General features: G+C 46.7%; 1 protein-coding gene across 1 annotated transcript; it reads left to right on the top strand.

Annotated features, from left to right (window-relative positions):
- Positions 1–1,928: 1,928 nt before the first annotated feature.
- Nfatc2ip (nuclear factor of activated T cells 2 interacting protein) lies at positions 1,929–13,209 on the top strand. Its single transcript, XM_059267165.1, has 8 exons — positions 1,929–2,663; positions 3,301–3,373; positions 5,775–5,895; positions 6,463–6,543; positions 6,633–6,819; positions 8,758–8,902; positions 9,016–9,125; positions 12,852–13,209. The coding sequence occupies exons 1-8, from the start codon at positions 2,292–2,294 to the stop codon at positions 13,008–13,010; spliced, it is 1,248 nt and encodes a 415-aa protein (XP_059123148.1). The 5' UTR covers positions 1,929–2,291; the 3' UTR covers positions 13,011–13,209.
- Positions 13,210–19,063: the final 5,854 nt, after the last annotated feature.

The following is a 19,063-nucleotide window of genomic DNA, read 5'->3' on the forward strand; positions in this document are numbered from 1 at the left end:
TCTACCCACCAGCCCTGCTTATCCCTCTACTGCCTAGCTATTGGACGTTCAGATTTTTATTAGACCAATCAGGTGCCTTAGGCAGGCAAGGTGAAACAGCAACACATCTTTACACAATTAAACAAATGCAACACATCTTCATATAGTTAAACAAATTCAGTATAAACAAATGTAACACATCCTTGCCTAGTTAAAATAATATTCCATAATAGTCATCTTAACTTCAAAGAAAAAATTGTTTTTATGTGTGTCTACGTGTATGTGACTTGTGACTGCTTGTTTGTCTATGCATTGCATGCATGAAGGTACTCACAGAGGCCAGAAGAGGGCATCGGATACCCTGCAACTGGAATTTCAGGTGGTTGCAAGCTGCCATGTGGGTGCTGGGAACTGAACCTGGGTCTTCTGAAAGGGCTCTTACCCCACTGAGGCATCTCTCCAGGTCTGTCCATCTGAACTATATCATGGTAAATGGGGAGACAAACTCTATTAGCTAATTGGTTTTGTAGGGGCAAGAGTAATACAAGGAACTTATAATTTATGACAGTGGAAGGAGAATGTCGGAACAAGACTACTGTGGAGTAATCCTTCTGTGCACCGTGTGAATATATGTCGCTATGATTGGTTTAATAAACAAGCTGACTGGCCAGTAGCTGAACAGGATAAAGTTAGGCAGGAAAGCCAAGCTGAGAACCATGGCATGAGGAAGGGCAGAATCAGAGGAGTTGCCAGCCAGATGCAGAGGGAGCAGGGTGTGTACAAAATGAGGTAACAAGGCATGAGCCACATGGCAGCACATAGATTAATAGAAATGGGTTAATTTAAAATGCTAAGTGTTTGCTAGTAACAAGCCTGAGCTATTGGCTGAGCAGTTATAATTTATATTAAGTCTCTGAGTCAGTTATTTGGGAAATGGCTGCCAGTTATTTGGGAGCAAGTGGTCGGGACAGGAAACTTCTGTCAACACAAGACCACCTCTGAATCTAGGCTTTGACCCGCTCACTTGAACCAGAAGCCTGAGTAGCTAATTCCTTTGATGCCTGCATTTCAAAGACAAGGCTCTTCTATGAATTGCTGAGTTGTGAAAAAGCAAGGGATTTATTAAGACTTTAGGAGTAGCCGGGCGGTGGTGGCACACACCTTTAATCCCAGCACTCGGGAGGCAGAGCCAGGCGGATCTCTGTGAGTTCGAGGCCAGCCTGGGCTACCAAGTGAGTTCCAGGAAAGGCGCAAAGCTACACAGAGAAACCCTGTCTCGAAAAACCAAAAAAAAAAAAAAAAAAAAAAGACTTTAGGAGTAACATATGCATAAACATGTTACTGACTGGCAGTACTTACATTTTTCCAATTGATGCTCTACGTGCAAGAGGGTATTGACCAGCAGACAAACAATAAATCAGCAGTAGGGACCCCTCTCTCAATTTTGAAGTTGTTTCTTTCCCCAAACTAGCTATTCATGCATCATGTTGTGCTGGCCAGGGGCAGCGCAGCTCCTAATCAGCCTGCAATCACTCTGTAGTAAACTGTGTTGATGAGCTGCTGGGCTCTGTAGGCTAGGTGTAGTAAATGCGAGGCCTTTATCAGAAGTAACCCCACTATAAATCGAGGACCATCGGTATTTCAAAGAACAGGAAAGGGAGGAGCTCGAAGCCTCTTCTCTTTGCAACAGGGAAGAAGTGAGCATCTTATTTTAATTTGTACTCGCCCTAAAACGTGTTTCTGAGTTGTGCTGTGCTAAGGTATATGTTGTGTTGATAATTGTGTTTGTAGAGGATGTCCGAGGTGACATGTATTAAAGTGTTTAGTGTTGAATGGAACTCCTGTCACACCGAGGTTGAGGAGACAAAGGGATATTAACCCCAGAAGACCTAGGCCTTAGTCCTCAGCTTCTAATGTTCCGGCCAACCGGTTTATCCCGTCACTTCCGAGTACGAGGACTACAATTCCCAGGATACCCCAAGTCTTCCACCAACCAGGAAGACGGATTTTTCCAAAGGGCGGGTCCTGGGGGAAGGCTGGGTCTGGAGGAAATTTAGCCAATGGGTGAACTGTACAGAATCGAAACCTTCTTTGATTGCGCCGAAGAGATTGGAATCTTTGGCGCCTTTGTTTTAGTGGAGGGTGGTAGATAGACGGGTAAATTGACCAATGAGAAGGTGGGTAGGCGGATCCAGAGCGTGTGGGCGGGGAGGGGTTCTGACTGGCAAGCTGTTCGTCCAATGAAAGGTAGTGTCGCTGGTGCGTGGCCGGCGAGGCTGTGGAGGCCGGTGTGTATAGAAGCTGTGTGAGAGATGGCGGAACCCGGGAGGAGACGGGGTCCGAGGTCCCGCGGTGGCGGCGCCGGCCGAGGCGCTCGAAGAGCCCGGGTCGCCCGTGGCCGGCGTCCTCGCGCCCCGCAGTCTCTGTCTCGGCTCATTCCAGACACGGTGCTTGTGGACTTGGTCAGTGACAGCGACGAGGAGATCCTGGAAGTCGTCGCGGACCCGGTAGAAGTGCCCGCCGCCCGGGCCCCCGCGCCGGCCGCACATGGGCAGGACAGCGACAGTGACAGTGAAGGGGCGGACGAGGGGCCTGCAGCAGCCCCTCAGACCTTGGTCCGGCGGCGGCGCCGGCGGCTGCTGGATCCCGGCGAAGCACCGGTGGTTCCTGTGTACTCCGGGAAGGTGCAGCCAGGTCCCCAAGGAGGGCTGTGAGGGAGGGCTAAGGCTGGCGTTGTGGGTTTGCCTCGGGACGGTGGGATGTGTGTGTGTGTGTGTGGGGGGGGGTGTCATGGATACCTTTAGGTTGAGATGCGAGGGGCTTCGGGTATGTTGGAAGTGCGCAGATGCCTGGGATTGTAGTCTTCAGCAGAGGGAGGCTGAGCGACGAGGTACCAGAGGATTCAGAGAGGATTTGGAAGGACTGGGGACTGGTATTTGGCGCATGCTGGATTTTGAGGCTGGAGCCAGTGTTAGGGAAGCCAAAGAGTTGGGGTGTTTATTGGGGGGTGGGGATGGGAGGGAGCGTGTATGGGGGTTCCGAAAGGATCGGAGGTTTCCAGGAACCCAGGGTGAGGCAGGAGGCTGGGCTAGCAAAGTGGTTAAGAAGGGGAAACTAAGCCTTCATCCTCAAGTGCCTTAAGGAAACGGCGTGGGAAGAGGGTACTGCGTTTTTGGATCATGAAGCTGGACTCTGGATGCCCTTCAGAGGTTGGACTCCTTAGGGAAGACTTAAGAGCTGGATGTGGGGGAAGAACCATCCCCAGCTTGAGTAGAGTAGATAAGATGTGAGACCCACCTTCTCCCCCTTTTGTCTTTGTAGGTACAAAGCAGCCTCAACCTCATCCCAGATAATTCATCCCTCTTGAAACTTTGCCCCTCAGAGCCTGAAGATGGTAAGGGTGGGCTTGTAGGGAGTGTTCAGCACTGACTTCTCTGATCTTCCTAGAGTTTACATCTTTGCAGTCAATGTCTTCTCTCTCAGTTTCTCTTTGCCTCAGTGGAACCTAGGGTCTGGAGAATGGTGCCCAGGTGCTGTCCCATTGAGGCACATCCCTGATTCTAACTGGGATTGGGAGAAGGGACTCCTGTATTTGACCCAGGGAAAGGTTCTGGTCCAGAAAGGAGCTGGCTTATTAATCAGAAGACACAGGACATTACCTAGCAGCGATGCCCACCCCTCTCCCCCTTCAGATCCTAACAGGCATATATGTTAGTGTCCAGGTTTTGAAGTACCTCCCCCAGTCATTCCGCTTGTGCTGTCATAATAGAGGTGGACATCACATTACACCAGAACTCCTACAGTGTTCCATTCCTTGGGAACACTATGGAGCCAGAGAGTATTCTTGAATTTTATCAGGACTGCCCATTCTTTATTCTTCCCTGTTGATAGGATTTTTGCAAACCCTTTGTAAAGGCCGGGGACTAAGAGTTAAGGCTAATAGGGGAGTGATCCAGACCAAAGTCCTTGAATCAAGACTTCTTTCTGTTAGGTGAGGGAGTGTGGTACGCTGATTAAGAACAGCCTTTGGAGTCATGTGGCCTGTGTTTGAATCTTTCATAATTGTGTGACTTTGGGCAAGTTTTCCTCTTCAGGAAGATGGGGATAATAGTGGACCTGTCTCAAAGGTTTTCTTGTTGAGAATTAAAGGAATTATATTTTATTTGCCATGTACATGGTTTAGGATAGCACCTGGAATGTAGAAGTGCTAGGTAAAAGATACCCGTGTCCTTGATGTAGTGCTGGGTATCTCTGGAAAGTTTTTAAAAGTGTCGACTTGGAGTTGAGGAGATGGCTCAGTCGGTAAAAACGCTTGCCACATAAGCCTGATGACACCAGCATAAAAAGCCAGATGAGGTGGTGGACATCTGTAATGCTGCCACTCTTACTGCAGAACAGGAAGAGACTCTGCTGGAAGCCCATGCACCCAATGGCAGAAATACCAGGGGAGACCCTTTTATTTTTGGTAGAAGGTAGGAGAGAATCTACTCTATGACATGAACACCCAATAACTTCCTCCCCAATAAATAAATCTTGACACAACAGGATCTCAGTCCTACAGTAGCTGCCATATTTAGTTAGGACAGTGCTTCTTCACCTCAGCATCACTGACAATTTAGACTTGGAAATTCTTTGTTGTGGGGGTATTCTATATAGACGTTTTAGGAGCATCCTGACCTCTAGTCTTTAGATGTCAGTAGCATGCTCTAACCCTTTCCTCTCTGTGTTGTGACAGTCAAATCCACTTCAGACACTGAGACATGCCATTTGGGAGGCAAATTTGTCTCTGATTGAGAACTACCATGTAGGGTTTATTATCATAGTTTTATTTGCTCAGTATTTATTTTGTGGTGTTGAGAACTAAATGAAGAGCACGCTCATACTACCTAACATAAAGAAATGTAAGTTCAAGTGAGTGATGTAATAAAAAATAGTAAATAGGGCTGGAGAGATGGCTCAGCTTATAAAAGTGCTTCCTGAACAAGCCTGAAAACCTGAGCTCAATCCCCAGAATCTACAATGGAAGGAAAGAGCCAACTCCCAAAAGTTGTCCTCTGACCTCCATATGCTGCATTCGTCTCACACAGACACATGATTCAAAAACAAAAGCATAGTAGGTAAGTCAACAAAACCACCCCACAAGTACTTGTCTAGTATTGAGAAGGACTGCCTAGGGGCTGGGGTGATGGCTCGATAAAGTGCTGACTGTGTGAGCCTGCATTTGAGCCCCAAACCCAGGGAGAAAAAAGCTGAGCATGGTGGCATACACTGAGAGTCCCGGCACTGGGGAGGTGGAGACAGGTGGATCCTTGGTGTTGGCCAGCCAGCCTGGTCTGTCTAATCAGCTAGTCCCAGGCCAGTGTAAGATCCTGTCTCAAAAAACTAGATGGCTGGTACCTAAGGAATGACATTTGTGGTTGACTTCTGATCTACACATGTGTACACATGCATTCAAAGTGCTATGTGTGCCTATTTTTTCTTCCCTCCTTTGTTTTGTTAATGGGAATTGAAATCAGGGCATCTGGATGCTAGGCTGTATTACTGAGCTATACTATATCCCACCTCTTGCCTCACCCATTTTTAGAACAAAACTCAAAAGAACAAAAACTCCCAGAGTCGCTGTGGCTTATGCTGGCCTCCAGCTCCTGACCGCTAGCTCAGCCTCTCCAGCACCAAGATTTGCATGTGCCACACACCTGACCCCCTCTGGCCCTTCCTAAAGCCTTTGACTTGTTTCTTCTCGGCCTCCCTGCCATCTCTTAACTAACCCTTTCCTCTTTCTCCTCTGCCCCTAGAGGCAGATGTGACAGATTGTGGCAGTCCTCCCCCTGAGGATGCCCGAATTCCAGGTTCTCCCTGGAAGAAGAAGCTGAGGAATAAGCATGAGAAAGAAGAGATGAAGATGGAAGAGTTTCCGTGAGTGAGGCTGGGGCATTAAGGCCCTGGGAGCAAGAAGGGCATTGGAAAGATAAGCTGAGGAGGCAGGACTTTGGGGTGGCTATTGAAAGGCTAAGGAGGGATGGAAGGTGAGACTCAGATGTCATAGAGGTGGCTTGTCCTGAACGGGGACACTGGGCCTTCTAGACCATCGTTTGGAATGGAGGTGGAAATGTGGGATGTGGCTCAGACTCTACAGTCCCTGTCCACTCTGCTTCTCATTCCTTGTCTGTAAAATGGGGCTAGTCATGCTGCTTGAGCGTCATTGAGTAGCTGGTAGTAAGTGCTTGGTGTCTGTTGGAAATTTGACATTTTCCTGGAGAGTGACTTAATCCTAAACGGGAGTGTTTCCATTGCTCATTTTTGAGTCATATAAATATAAAAACAATGTTTCTTACTACACATGTATTCTAGTAAAGTGATGCTACTGAACAGTATTTTCTCTTGATTCTCCACTCTCTCAGGTTCCTGGAGATGCCCAGCCCACGAAAGTGTGTGTTGGAATCTCTCCTTTGCCGTCATCCTGCTCTTCTCTTCTTTCTGTAGGGACCAGGACATCTCTCCTTTGCCCCGACCTTCCTCAAGAAACAAAAGCAGAAAGCATACCGAGGCACTCCAGAAGTTGAGGTGCTGGGCTGGGAGCTCTGGCTGTGGCAGAGAAGGGCGGATAGAGAGGCTCTTGAGCCTCAATCGTCCCATGTCCTGTCTGTACCCAGGGAAGTGAACAAGCGCCTCCAAGATCTCCGATCCTGCCTGAGCCCCAAGCAGCACCAGAGTCCAGTCCTTCAGAACCCAGATGATGAGGTGGTCCTAGTGGAGGGGCCTGTCTTGTCACAGAGCCCAAGACTCTTCACCCTCAAGATCCGGTGCCGGGCTGACCTAGTCAGATTGCCTGTCATGACAGTGAGTGCAGGGGCAGCGGGGGCAGGCTCAGTGCCTGCCTTGGAGAGACGGGCTGGAAGTGGTGGTGGACTGGCAAGCCCACCTCCTTCCCGTCCGCTCTGGAGCCCCCACCTTTGTCTACACTTTCCTCACTCTTGTCTCCTTTCGGCAAACTTTGCCATTTTCAGGGCTACTTAGGCATACTGTCTTCAGGCCAGGTTTGATGGTTGGCACATGTCTGTAATCTCAGCACTTGGGAGGTGGAGACATGAGAATCTAGAATTTGAAACCAGCACGGACTACATAGTTATGCCCTGTTTGAAAAAACAAACACAGAAATACGTGGATCTTTATGAAGCTTTTTTTTTAAATTTTTTTTTTAAAGATTTATTTATTTATTATGTATACAATGTTCTGCCTGTATGTATGTCTGCACACCAGAAGAGGGCACCAGATCTCATTACAGGTGGTTGTGAGCCACCATGTGGTTGCTGGGAATTGAACTCAGGACCTCTGGAAGAACAGCCAGTGCTCTTAACCTCTGAGCCATCTCTCCAGCCCCTTAAGATTTATTTTTAAATTATGTCTAGGCATTGCTGGGTGGTGTGGTATATGCTTTTAATCCCAGAACAGAGGCAGGTGGATCTCTTTGAGTTCAAGGCTAGCCTGGTCTGCAGAGCTAGTTCCAGGACACCTAGGGCTATTACACAGAGAAACCCTGTCTCGAAAAAACAAGCAAACAAACAAACAAACAAAAGAGTCCTTCTCTAGGCTGTCTCTCCGCTTCTCTCCTCCAGGGCCCCATGCTTCTCTTTTATGCTCTTACTGCCTTGGACACAGCAGGTAGCACACAATAATTCTGAGCTTGCCCAGCTTCCTGGCAAAGGCTGGTTTTTGTGTAGGATGATCAGTTCAAGAGTGCTAGTGGAGATGAGCCCTCAGGAGCATGGATCGTGTGTGGCCAAGCAGCTAAGCCCAGGCTTGCAAACTGTTAGCCTATGGTCTTTTGCACCATAGGCTACTTCTAATGTAGACAAGTGCTTGGAGTTGTGCCTCAGTGACAGAGAACTTGGTGTAGTGTATATGAGGCCCTGAGTTCCATCTCTAGCACTGAGAAAAAAGAATGAGTTTGTACCAAACTTTATAATGGGTGATTTCCTCAAGAGCCCAGATTTCTGACTTTAAGGAAAAAAAAATTATAGAAGTGCTTGGAGTGTATGTGAGGTCCTACCCTTCACTCCTGTTTACCTCCTAATCCATGAATTCATGGCTGCTGCCTGCCTGCCTGCCTTCCTTCCTTCCTTCCTTCCTTCCTTCCTTCCTTCCCTTCCTCCCTCCCTCCCTCCCTCCTTCCTTCCTTCTCTCCCTCCCTCCCTTCCTCCCTTCCTTTCTTTCTTTTGGTGTGTGTTAGGGTTATATTCTTGTGGGTATGTGCCTGCGTGCATGTGGAGGGGTGTGCATGACTGTGTGCGTGCATATGTTTGTGGAGGCCAGAGGATGATGTCTGGTGTCTTCCTCAATTGCTGTCTACCTTGTTTTTTGAGATGGCCTCTTCCTTGTTTTTTGAGATGGAGCTCACTGATGCAGCAAGGCTGGCTGGCCAATGAGCTTGAGGGATCCTCTTTTCTCCCCCTCCTCAGCATCAGGATTGCAGGTACTACCTGTTACTCCTAGTTTTTTATGTAGTGCTGGAGATCCAGAGTCAGGTCCTCTTGCTTGTATGCCAGGTACTTTGCTGACTGAACCACCTCCTTAGCCCCAGCTGCTTAATTTCTCTGTGCCATTTGCCTAGACCACTGAGTGACACTATTTAATTTTGTACTTGCCAGGTAAATATGGTGAATCTCACAGCTGAATAGTTCAGCGAGTGGCCCAGGCCAGAAACTTGTGTTTGGGGAGGTAGCTCGGGGCTGGGGTGTGGAATTTCAAGGCTGGAAGATTCCTTTGTCTTCTTCCTAGTCGGAACCCCTTCAGAATGTGGTGGATTACATGGCCAATCATCTTGGGGTGTCTCCAAGCAGGATTCTTTTACTCTTTGGAGAGACAGAACTGTCCCCTACTGCCACCCCTAGGACCCTAAAGCTTGGTGTGGCTGACATCATTGGTGAGTGGAAGGCAAGGAAGAGGGGTCTTGAGGAAGGCTTTGCTGTGGGTGGGGGTTGGGAGATAAGGGGAAGTTCCAGAGGCAGCCTGGCATCTCAATCCTCCTCTCCATAGATTGTGTGGTGCTGACAAGTTCTTCAGAGGCCACAGAGACATCCCAGCAGCTCCGCCTCCGGGTGCAGGGGAAGGAGAAGCACCAGATGTTGGAGATCTCACTCTCTCCTGTAAGTAGGAGAAGTGCTGCCCATGCCCCTCCCCTTTCCAGTCTCCTGTCCTTTGGTGGGTTGGCAGGACATGGGCTCCTCCTAAACCTCACTTACTGCAAATGCCCCTCTGTTTCTGTGTGCCTACCCAGCCTAGGTCATAGAGAGAAGAATATTATTCAAGTCCTGTATCAGTTTCTCTTGTGTTGCTGTGACACACCACCATGACCAAGGAAGGGTTTTGTTGGGGGGGGGGGTCTGTGGTTCCAGAGTTAGAGTCCATGATGGTTGAGTGGAGGCATCCTGCAAGGCTGCTGGAACAGCCACTGAGAGCTTCCATTGCTAATCACAATCAGGAAACACCAAAAGGACAGAATTTTTTAAACTCTCAAAGCCCTCTTCCAGTGACTTGCTTCCTCCAACGAGGCCACACCTCCTAAGCTTCCCCAAACAATATTACCAACTGTGGATCAAGTATTCAAATGCCAGAGCCTATGGAGGCCTTTCTCATTCAAACCACAGCTTTCTTCCCACCAGCAACCATGTGTTCCTGTCTTAGTTAGGGTTTCTATTGCTGTGAAGAGACAATGACCATGACCACAGTAACTCTTATAAAGGAAAACATTTAATTGAGGCTGCTTACAGGTTCAGAGGTTTAGTCCATTATTATCATGGTGGGAAGCATGGTGTGGCACACAGGCAGACATGGTGCTGGAGAGGAAGTTGAGTGTTTCATATTCAGATCGGCAGACAGCAGGAAGAGAGACTGACACTGGGCCTGGCTTGAGCTTCTGAAAACCTCAAAGCCCATCCCCAGTGACACACTTCCTCCAACAAGGCCACACCTACTCCAACAAGGCCACACATCCCAATCCTTTCGAATAGTGCCACTCCCTATGAGCCCATGGGGGCCATTTTCAGTCAGACCACCACAGTTCCCCTTCCATGTCCCTTTCCCATTAGATGGAAAGAACCTTGTATAATAACAATGATGTGCAGTAATAATGGCTTTTATCTGTTTATTTGTTGGTGCTAGGGATTAAACCCACACCATGTGCATGCTAAGCTGTTACTGTGCCACTGAGCTCTAACCATATCCCAAAGCCACACATCTCACTTTTTAGTCTTAGGGTTCTTTCCCTTTGTGTTTGTGTATTTGTGTGGGTGCTTGTGCCACAATGCATATGTGAAGGTTCAAGGAGAGCCTGTGGGAGGTGGTTCTACTCTGTGGGTGCTGGGAATTGAACTAGGTCATCAAGCTTGGCAGCAAGCACCTTTACCTGTGAACCATCTCTCTGGCTCACTTGAAAACAGCACTTCTCAACCTGTGGGTCACAACCCCTCTGGGGATTGAACAACCCTTTCACAGGGATTGCCTAAGACCATCAGAGAACATATTTACATTATAATTCATAACAATAGCAAATTTAAAGTTATGAAGTAGCAACGAAAATTTTATGGTTAGGGGTTGCCACAACATAAGGAACTGTATTAAAGGATCGAAGCATTACGAAGGTTGAGAACCTTTGCTTTAAAACTTGCTATTTTTTTTTCTTGTTTGATTTTTGTATAATCATAAATTATATATAACTCTTATTATAGTATATAGTATATTGTTAAAATTCTTCTAATTTGCCAGGTGTGGTAACACTCCTTTAATCCCAACAACTCAGGAGACAGAGGCAGGCAGATCTCTGAGTTTGAGGCCAGCCTGGTCTAGGCCAGCCAAGAGTATAGTGAGACCCTATCTCAAAAGAAAGAAAGAGAGAAAAAAAAATCCAAATACAACAACAAAAAACTAGTTTTATTTTTTGTTAATTTCCTAATATACCTATTTAAAATTGTGTGTGCATATATATATATATGTGACTTCGATGGTTTTTGTAACTGTAATCTAGGGCAGGAAAATTCATATAACTTACTTGTCTATTTTAATAAGATAAATTATTGGAATTTAAATTTCCTGTGAATATTTTAGCAAATGATGCTTTGACCTCTATCTGTATATATGTATCTCTCTCTCTGTGGGGTGTATGTGTGTGTGAGTGTGTGTGTATAGTGTCTATATATGTGCATATGCCATGGAGTATGTATGGAGCTCAGAAGACAACTGGAAGGGATCAGTTTTCTACCGCCACCATATGAGTTCTAGGAATTGAACTTAGGTCCTCATGCTGGCAGCCAAGTGCCTTTACCTGCTGAGCTCTCTCATGCCCCGTAGTACCTAAAAGTATCATAGGTGTGTCATTATGCATGGTGCGTATGGGGTTTGGTACTATCGTTGACTTGAGACACCAGCTAAGTGTCTTGGAATGTATCTCCTCTTGGAATGAACAGGGGATGGATGATGCTACTGCAGCTGCTGGGCTTAGAGCAACAGAAGTCGATTCTTACAGTTCTGTAGACTGAGACTCCACATGAATCTTTTCTCTTTGTAGCTTCTGGTGGCAGCCAGAGTTCCTTGGTGTACTCCTGGTGTCTCTCTCTTTTCTCCTGTGAAGACCTAAGTCATGTTGGATTAGCTATCTGAATGAGGTGTGACAACACCTTACCTTGATTATATCTGCAGAGGCCCCAAATGTACCTGGCCAGGATGACAAGGTGTCTTTGGGCACAAATGCCAACCCATAAAACTTTTATGAGTCACACATAACAACTTCTGTAGGACGAATTGCTAAATGGTATTATTAATAAAAAAAACTTGGAGCCAGATATTGGGGTAAAAAGCTGAGAGATCAGAAAAGCAGAAAGAAGCCAGCCACGTTCTTACCACTTGGAGATCCTTGCCAAAGAGACCTACTTCCTGTTTACCCACGCCTATATGCCTTTCTGTTCTGCCATCATCATTTCCTCTCTCCGCCCAGCTATATGACTTCTTCTTCCTGCCCAGCTCTGTCACTTCCTGTCTGTCTGTACAGACCTCCGGATCTTTATGATTAACTAGTGTTGGAATTTAAGGCCTGTGCCACTATGCCTGGCTCTGTTTCCAGTGTGGCCTTGAACTCACAGAGATCCAGACGGATCTCTGCCTTCTGAGTGATAGGATTAAAGGCATGTGCTACCATTGCCTGACCTCCATGTTTACTATAGTGGCTGGCTTTTTCCTCTGATCCTCAGATAAACTTTATTGGGGTACACAGATAAAATATCACCACAAACTTCCTTTAGAATTTGCGTATGCTTTATTCATGTTTCTGTTTCAGAGGGGATGTGACTGAGGCTTAGAGAGCTTGTTTATCCCGTAGTCTGTGCCCCAGAGTCTTGTCCTCTGTGGTCCCCGCTCAGCAGTTCCTGAGGAACCTGTGACTAGTTCCCAGAAAGGAGCCTGCCTTCCCCTCCAGGGTTCTTCCTCTGATGTGCCCTCATCTTCCTTGTCCCATGTTCTTCTTTCTTTGTTTTGTTTAATTTATTTTCAGATAGGGTCTCATGTAGCCTAGGGTGTCCTGAGACTTATTGTGTAGCCCAGGCTGGCTTGGGACTCACAATATAGCCCAAATTAGCCTGAAACTTGTGATCTTTTTGCCTCCACTCTGCAAGTCCTGTCATTTCAGGCATATGCTGCATGTTTGGCTAAAAGTTGACTTTTTTTTTTGGTACTAGAGAATGAACTTAGCACATTGAACTTGAAAGTGAGTGCTGACCACTGCACTTGATTCCTGGCCTTTGTCCCACGTCCTCCACCTGCCCCGCAGGATCTCCCCGGCCTGCCTTTCTACTCTTATATCTGTTGTTTGTGTCTCTATACAGGACTCTCCTCTTGAGGTCCTCATGTCGCACTATGAAGAGGCCATGGGACTCTCCGGACACAAGCTCTCCTTCTTCTTTGATGGGACAAAGCTGTCGGGCAAGGAGCTGCCAGCTGATCTGGGCATGGAATCCGGGGATCTCATTGAAGTTTGGGGCTGAAGCTTCCTCCTCCTGTTTGGATGCAGAGCCAAGACTTGGGGACAACAGCTCCCACTTTTATTATTATTTTTTGCCCCATAAGGGCTAACAGAAACCGAATTAGAACTCGTTTATTTATTTCCGGCACTGGGGATTGAACCCTGGGCTGTGCATATGCTAAGGATGTGTGAAATTGAGGTAAAACCAAGGCATGACCTTTGCCCTGTCTCGTTGACCGTAGTCTCAAGCGGTTGACTGACAGGTAGTTGTGTGACTGTGGCTGCCCTGGGCGGGCTGTGGCTGTGTGTGTGCTGTGTCCGGCAGCTCCTGGGGATGGAGAAGGGGTATTGGCTTCCCTACCATTTCGTTCAGTAGTGCACCTCATCAGACGTCTGTTCTGTGAAACTGCGTATATTGGGTTTGTTGAACTAAATGAGCCTTGCATTTGGGTGCCAAGGCTTGTGATTTATGCCATATTGGGGACCAACAGGGATTTTAATTCTCATTTGGGGGCTGAGATGCAGGTACCTTCCCTGGTGGGGATACTCGGTTGCGGGGAAATAAACAAGCGATGACATCTATGCTGAAGCTGAGGACTAGGTAGACAGTGGGTAATTTTTAAAGGCTAACAGGAGTGGTGTCTTCAGCCCTGGGCATCCACTCTTCCAGGACTCGGTTAGCATCTGGTACATACTTCTGGCATGCACATCTAGCCACATCTGAGCACATGCAGCTGTTGAGTTTGATGTTTACTCTAGTTTTCGGTCCTCCCTCCCTCTCCTGTCAGCACCCACTTGGTATATTTGTATCTGAATATGAATGTCTTTATAAGATGATTTTCTGAATGTGTGTGATTTTAGTGTATGTACACGGTACTGTGCAATAGACGTTCTGTCTTCACCCAGTGTGAGTGACAGGCTAGCCATGTTAGCACCTTCTACATCTGCTGTTGCTCTGAGCTGCTGTGGCTGCCCCATAGTGGCATTAGATGATTTTACTCACACATTGCCTTAATTGGAGGGATACCTGAGTCGCCAGCTCCTAGGAACCAAATTCCAGACCACAGCAAACATCTTTTTGTGTGTTCCCTTCTGGGCCAGGGTAGGTAATTGTCTGGCATACTTGCCCAGGATGGGGCTGTGGGTTACGCAGGTTCATTTTGCTGGGTTTTCCAGAGTTTTCTTCAGAATGTGGACTGCTTTTCTTGGAGCTTCTCTTTCCTTATCTTTACCAATATTTAGTGTAGTTGTACTTTCTGATTTACCAGTCTACTGTGTATAAAGCACTGCATATCTTAATATCCTTTATCTGATCACCATTTCTTATCAATGTCCACCTTCTGGTTTTTCTTTGTTAGCTGCTTGTTTTCTTGTGAGGCTTCCTTTTGTGTGTTTTTTCTGTGAGGAGTTGCTTGTGTTCTGGGCAATTGCAAATAACCTTCAGAATAGCACTTTGTGTACCCAGGGGGATTTTCACCAAACAGACATTCTTAATTTTAATGTAGACAGTTGGCTTTTGTTAGAAAGTTTTTTTTTCCTTCGCTTTTTTGTTTTTTAAGGGAAAATGAGAAAGAACTTCCAGAATGGGAGGGGTTCTAGCGGGGAGTCTCGGGATTGCTACTTTTGGATCTCTGAACTAGTTAAGAAACTTTCATTTCTTCTGTTATCTCGCTAGTTTTTTGTTCTTTTGTTTTTATCTCTCATATTGAGACCACTAAATGAGACTAGAGTTCTAACTGATCTGCTGTGGTGTGGATGCTGACTGTTCTGAGCTCTCAACTCTGCTTCTCACTGGTTACAGCTAGACTGTACTGGTTCCTGACTATTGTATGTCACTTCTAAACCATCTGAAATGCACCTTTGTGTGGGAGAGCAAATTTTATTTTGTTTTAATTATAATGAGCCAGTTTTCTAAGCTTTGTCTACTAAAAAATTAATATGTAGTCTGACTTTCACAAGAAGTATGTCAACTTCTTAAAAAATTTTTTTTGTGAGACTGTTATACCTTTGAATTTTAACATTTAAAAACTCCATGACATAGTATAGCTTCCAGGTTTCTCAGCTCTTGTATGACAGTTAATGAATCTGAACACATTACTATTATGTATTCAATCTCAGCCAATAAAGGGAGATGCCTTTAACTTAGGAACACCTGATGCTTTCTGTCTTTGTCTCTCTCATGTGGTCCCATTTGAAGTTCTCGTGATAGAGAGACCATTAGTTATCCCCAAACACCCATCCTTTGTCCTTAGTTAACAAAATCCATGGCTTTTAACACTATGCAGAGACATTCAGAATGAAGACACTGTAAGTGTTATAGCTCTGATGAGACAGGTATCCTGGCAGTCAGGAGCCAAGAAATACCACAAAGTCGAACTGGTGGCCCAACAAACCTCACACAAGACATTTATTGGGAGGGAAGAACCCAGGAGGATGATTGCCTCTGCTCCGGTGAGAAACAGCAGGACAGCTAAGCAGAAGACAGGATTTATATAGGATTTCTTGGGTGGGTGGAGTTTTCCAAGGTGGGATTTGGTGGGATTTCAAGTCCAGAGCTTGGGGTGAACTCAGGGATTGGTGGGATTTCAAGTTCTGAGCTTGGGCTCTTTACTCTGTATGGCAGAGGCTGGGGCTGGCCTTTAGGGCAGTTAGAGTGTTCTGTGGGTGGAACCTGGCAGTTGGGGGTTCTCAGAGGAGAGGGGCCTGGCCACTCATGTGCCTCAAGGGACTTACAGACACTATAACCAGCCTATGAGTCTATGAAGCTTCTGTAGACTGAAGCAACTATGGATCAAAATTATTAGGGAAACTTGGACTTGAGATTATCTTGTAATATCAGCACTTGGGTGGCAGAAGGTTTGTGAATTTGAAGTCTGAAGTCAGCCTGGGCTACACACCAAGACCCTACTTAATTTTTTTATGTATGGAAAAATATTTATGCCAGAACTCATATAGGCTCTTCATCACTACTTCCCAGGTGTAACTTTTTTTTTTTTTTTTTGTTTTTCAAGACAGGGTTTCTCTGTGTAGTTTTGCACCTTTCCTGGAACTCACTTTGTAGATCAGGCTGGCCTCGAATTCACAGAGGTCCGCCTGCCTCTGCCTCCCGAGTGCTGGGATTAAAGGCGTGCGCCACCACTGCCCAGCCGATGTGGTGTAACTGTTAACGTAGCACTCATATTGTGTTAGGTATTAGAAGGACTCCAGCTAGGCGTAACTCAGCCTCATGGGGTGGCAGTGGAAAGGGCTGCCCTTCCAGGGACGTCTGTAGAGGCAGTGTGCGCTCCTCTGCGTGCTTGCTTCCTGCCAACTGGAGGTAGAATGTTCTGTGAACACAGACTTCAGAACTGGAACTCAGTGGGAGCACAGTGAGACAGGGCAGCCCATGTCTTGGTCTCCACCTTAGGAGTCTCTCAGCACTGAAATAACTGTCCTGTTGAAATCACTTACTTAAGGATTTCTGTCACTCATAGCAGCCCAAGATGTAGCTATTTCAGACACAACAGCCCAGATCTAGCTACTTCAAACACACAGCTCAAGTTGTAGCTATTGCAAACAGCATTATAGTGGTTCTCTTTGGGCAGTGGGGTAGTTTCCACAGATGTCTAGTTGTAGAAATGGAATGGGCATGAATATGCACCTACCTGGTCTCCAGGTTTGGTGGCACAGACCTATAATCCTGGTCACTCAGTAGGCTGAGGCAGAGTGTTAGAAAGCTCAAGGCCTGCCTGGGCTAGAGTGAGTTCAAAACTGGACTGAGGACATACATAGGTCAGCAATAGTGTGCTTGCATGGCTTTGGGGTCAATCCTTAGCTTCTTGAGTTCTGTAGGATTGCTCATCCATACCTTTGACCCTGTAGCAAGTCCTAGAAGGTCCAGTTTTCTCCAATTTTCCCTTGTACTTGACAAAGACTATGCCTTTGTAACTGTAATGAGCATTTACTCAATGTCCGATTAACTCTATGAAACTAGTTTTACAGAGAAACTAAAGCTTAATGAGATTAACCTGCCACAGTTCTCCCAGCCATCCACTGCAGAGCCAGATGTAGATACAGGTAGGCCTGACCTGAGACTCTGAATTCTTGAGATTGGCACACTTGTGTAATCAAAGTGTCCTGGGATCCTGGTAAAATGCTGGAGAGATGGCTCAGTGGTGAAGAGCACTTGCTGCTCTTGCAGAGGACTGGAGTTCAGTGCCCACATCAGGCAGCTCACAGCTGCCTGAAACTCAACCTTGGGGGATCCAATGCCAGTGCTCTCTTCTGGCTTCTCCAGGCACTTGTACACACGTGGCATTACTTACACAGGCATGCACACATAAATAAAATCCATGTTTTTAAATGAAGGGTCAGTTGTGGCACACACCTTTAATCCTGTGCTCAGGAGGCAGAGGTAAGAGGATCTCTGTGAGTTCAAGGCCAGCCTGTTCTATATATCAAGTTCCAGGCCAGCCAGAGTGACGTAGCGAGACTCCATCTCAAAAAAAAGAAGTGGGTAGGGAGCTCGAGAGATTATTCAGGGATTAAGAACACTTGTAGCTTTTGCAGAGGACTCAGGTTCAATTCCCAGCACCCACATGGTGGCTTACAACCACCTGTTAACTCCAGTTCTAGGGATTCCACACCCTCTTCAGACCTCTGAGGGCACAGACACACACATACATGCAGGCAAAACACTCATAAAACAGGGAGTGGGGGCCTGCACTGGAGCATGTGGTCTGGACCAGAAGCTCTGAGGAGGAGCCTGGATGCCTGTCTCCGATGAGCACTCAGGGGATGCAGCTCTGTTGACCACACTTGACAGTGAGATACTCACTGTGCTGTGGTCTGGACCAGAAGCTCTGAGGAGGAGTCTGGATGCCTGTCTCTGATGAGCACTCGGGATGCAGCTCTGCCGACCACACTTGACAGTGAGATACTCACTGTGCTTTGGTTCTTTTTCTTCCTTATCTTTCTTCGTACCCAATCCTTAAATACTAGAAGTTAGAAATCTTTGAGAAGACCCCATACCCCTCTTGACAGTTTTTCCATGTAACCCGGGCTACCTTCTAACTCCAGATCTTTCTGCCTTAGCCTCCCAGGGGCTGGGAGTGTAGATGTGTGCCACCACACCGGCTATTTTGCCGTATCTTAAGTACCTTTATAATCTCCAATCTCCCCAACTCCTGCTATCCTCTCTTAACACAGAGATTAGTTCTTCCTAAAGCTCCTGAAGAGCCGTCCACATCAGTGTGTGTGTGTGTGTGTGTGTGTGTGTGTGTGTGTGTGTGTGTGTGGTTTTTCAAGACAGGGTTTCTCTGTGTAACAGTTCTGGCTGTCCTGGCACCTGCTTTGTAGACCAGGCTGGCCTTGAACTCACAGAGATCTGCCTGCCTCTGCCCCTCAAGTGCTGAGATTAAAGGCGTGTGCCACCACCGCCCAACCATGGTCACATCATTTTTATGTTCCACCTTAGCATGAAACAAAGCTGTAGCTCTCTCTACGTCTGTTTGATATGTTTCTTGCTTTCCCGTTGGTCTGTAAGTGCTTGACAAACAATGTCTTGTCCTTTTCAACAATGCTCGTTGTTCATACACACAGTTGTTTCCTCCCAAAAATTTACTGAAGGAATAAATTTCATGTCTCAGAGAACCCCACTGCCACCATCTCAATGAATGAGCCAGAAGTAATGTGTCATCCCTGCCTCCTTTTTGTGCTGAGAATGGAAACCGGGCCCTCACTCAGGCTGGGTAGTGCTCTACCACTGGCTTCCTACTTTGTTTTGCGATGCTTGGGATGGAACCTGGGGTCTTAAGCATCATTGATACTTGCTTCATTTTCATTATCTACTCCATGCTTGACCCTCAACCCTCTCGATGGTTTTTGTTTTGTTTTGTACTTTTTTGGTTTTTCAAGGCAAGATTTCTCAGTGTAGCCCTGGCTGTCCTGGAAATTGCGCTGTAGACCAGGCTAGCCTCGAACTCATAGAGATCCACCTGCCTCTGCCTCCTGAGTGATGGGATTAAAGGCGTGCACCACCACCCCCAGCAATGGGGTTCCATATGTAGCCCAGGCTAGCTTCTAATTAGTTTCTAC

This window comes from Peromyscus eremicus, chromosome 1 (genome assembly GCF_949786415.1).
Source record: "Peromyscus eremicus chromosome 1, PerEre_H2_v1, whole genome shotgun sequence".
Lineage (NCBI taxonomy): Eukaryota > Metazoa > Chordata > Mammalia > Rodentia > Cricetidae > Peromyscus > Peromyscus eremicus.

Coding starts and splice junctions, on each gene's coding strand:
- Nfatc2ip (XM_059267165.1), top strand. CDS start 2,292: ATGGCGGAACCCGGGAGGAGACGGGGTCCGAGGTCCCGCGGTGGCGGC. Junction 2,664..3,300: donor TTCCTGTGTACTCCGGGAAG/GTGCAGCCAGGT, acceptor TTGTCTTTGTAG/GTACAAAGCAGCCTCAACCT. Junction 3,374..5,774: donor CCCCTCAGAGCCTGAAGATG/GTAAGGGTGGGC, acceptor CTCTGCCCCTAG/AGGCAGATGTGACAGATTGT.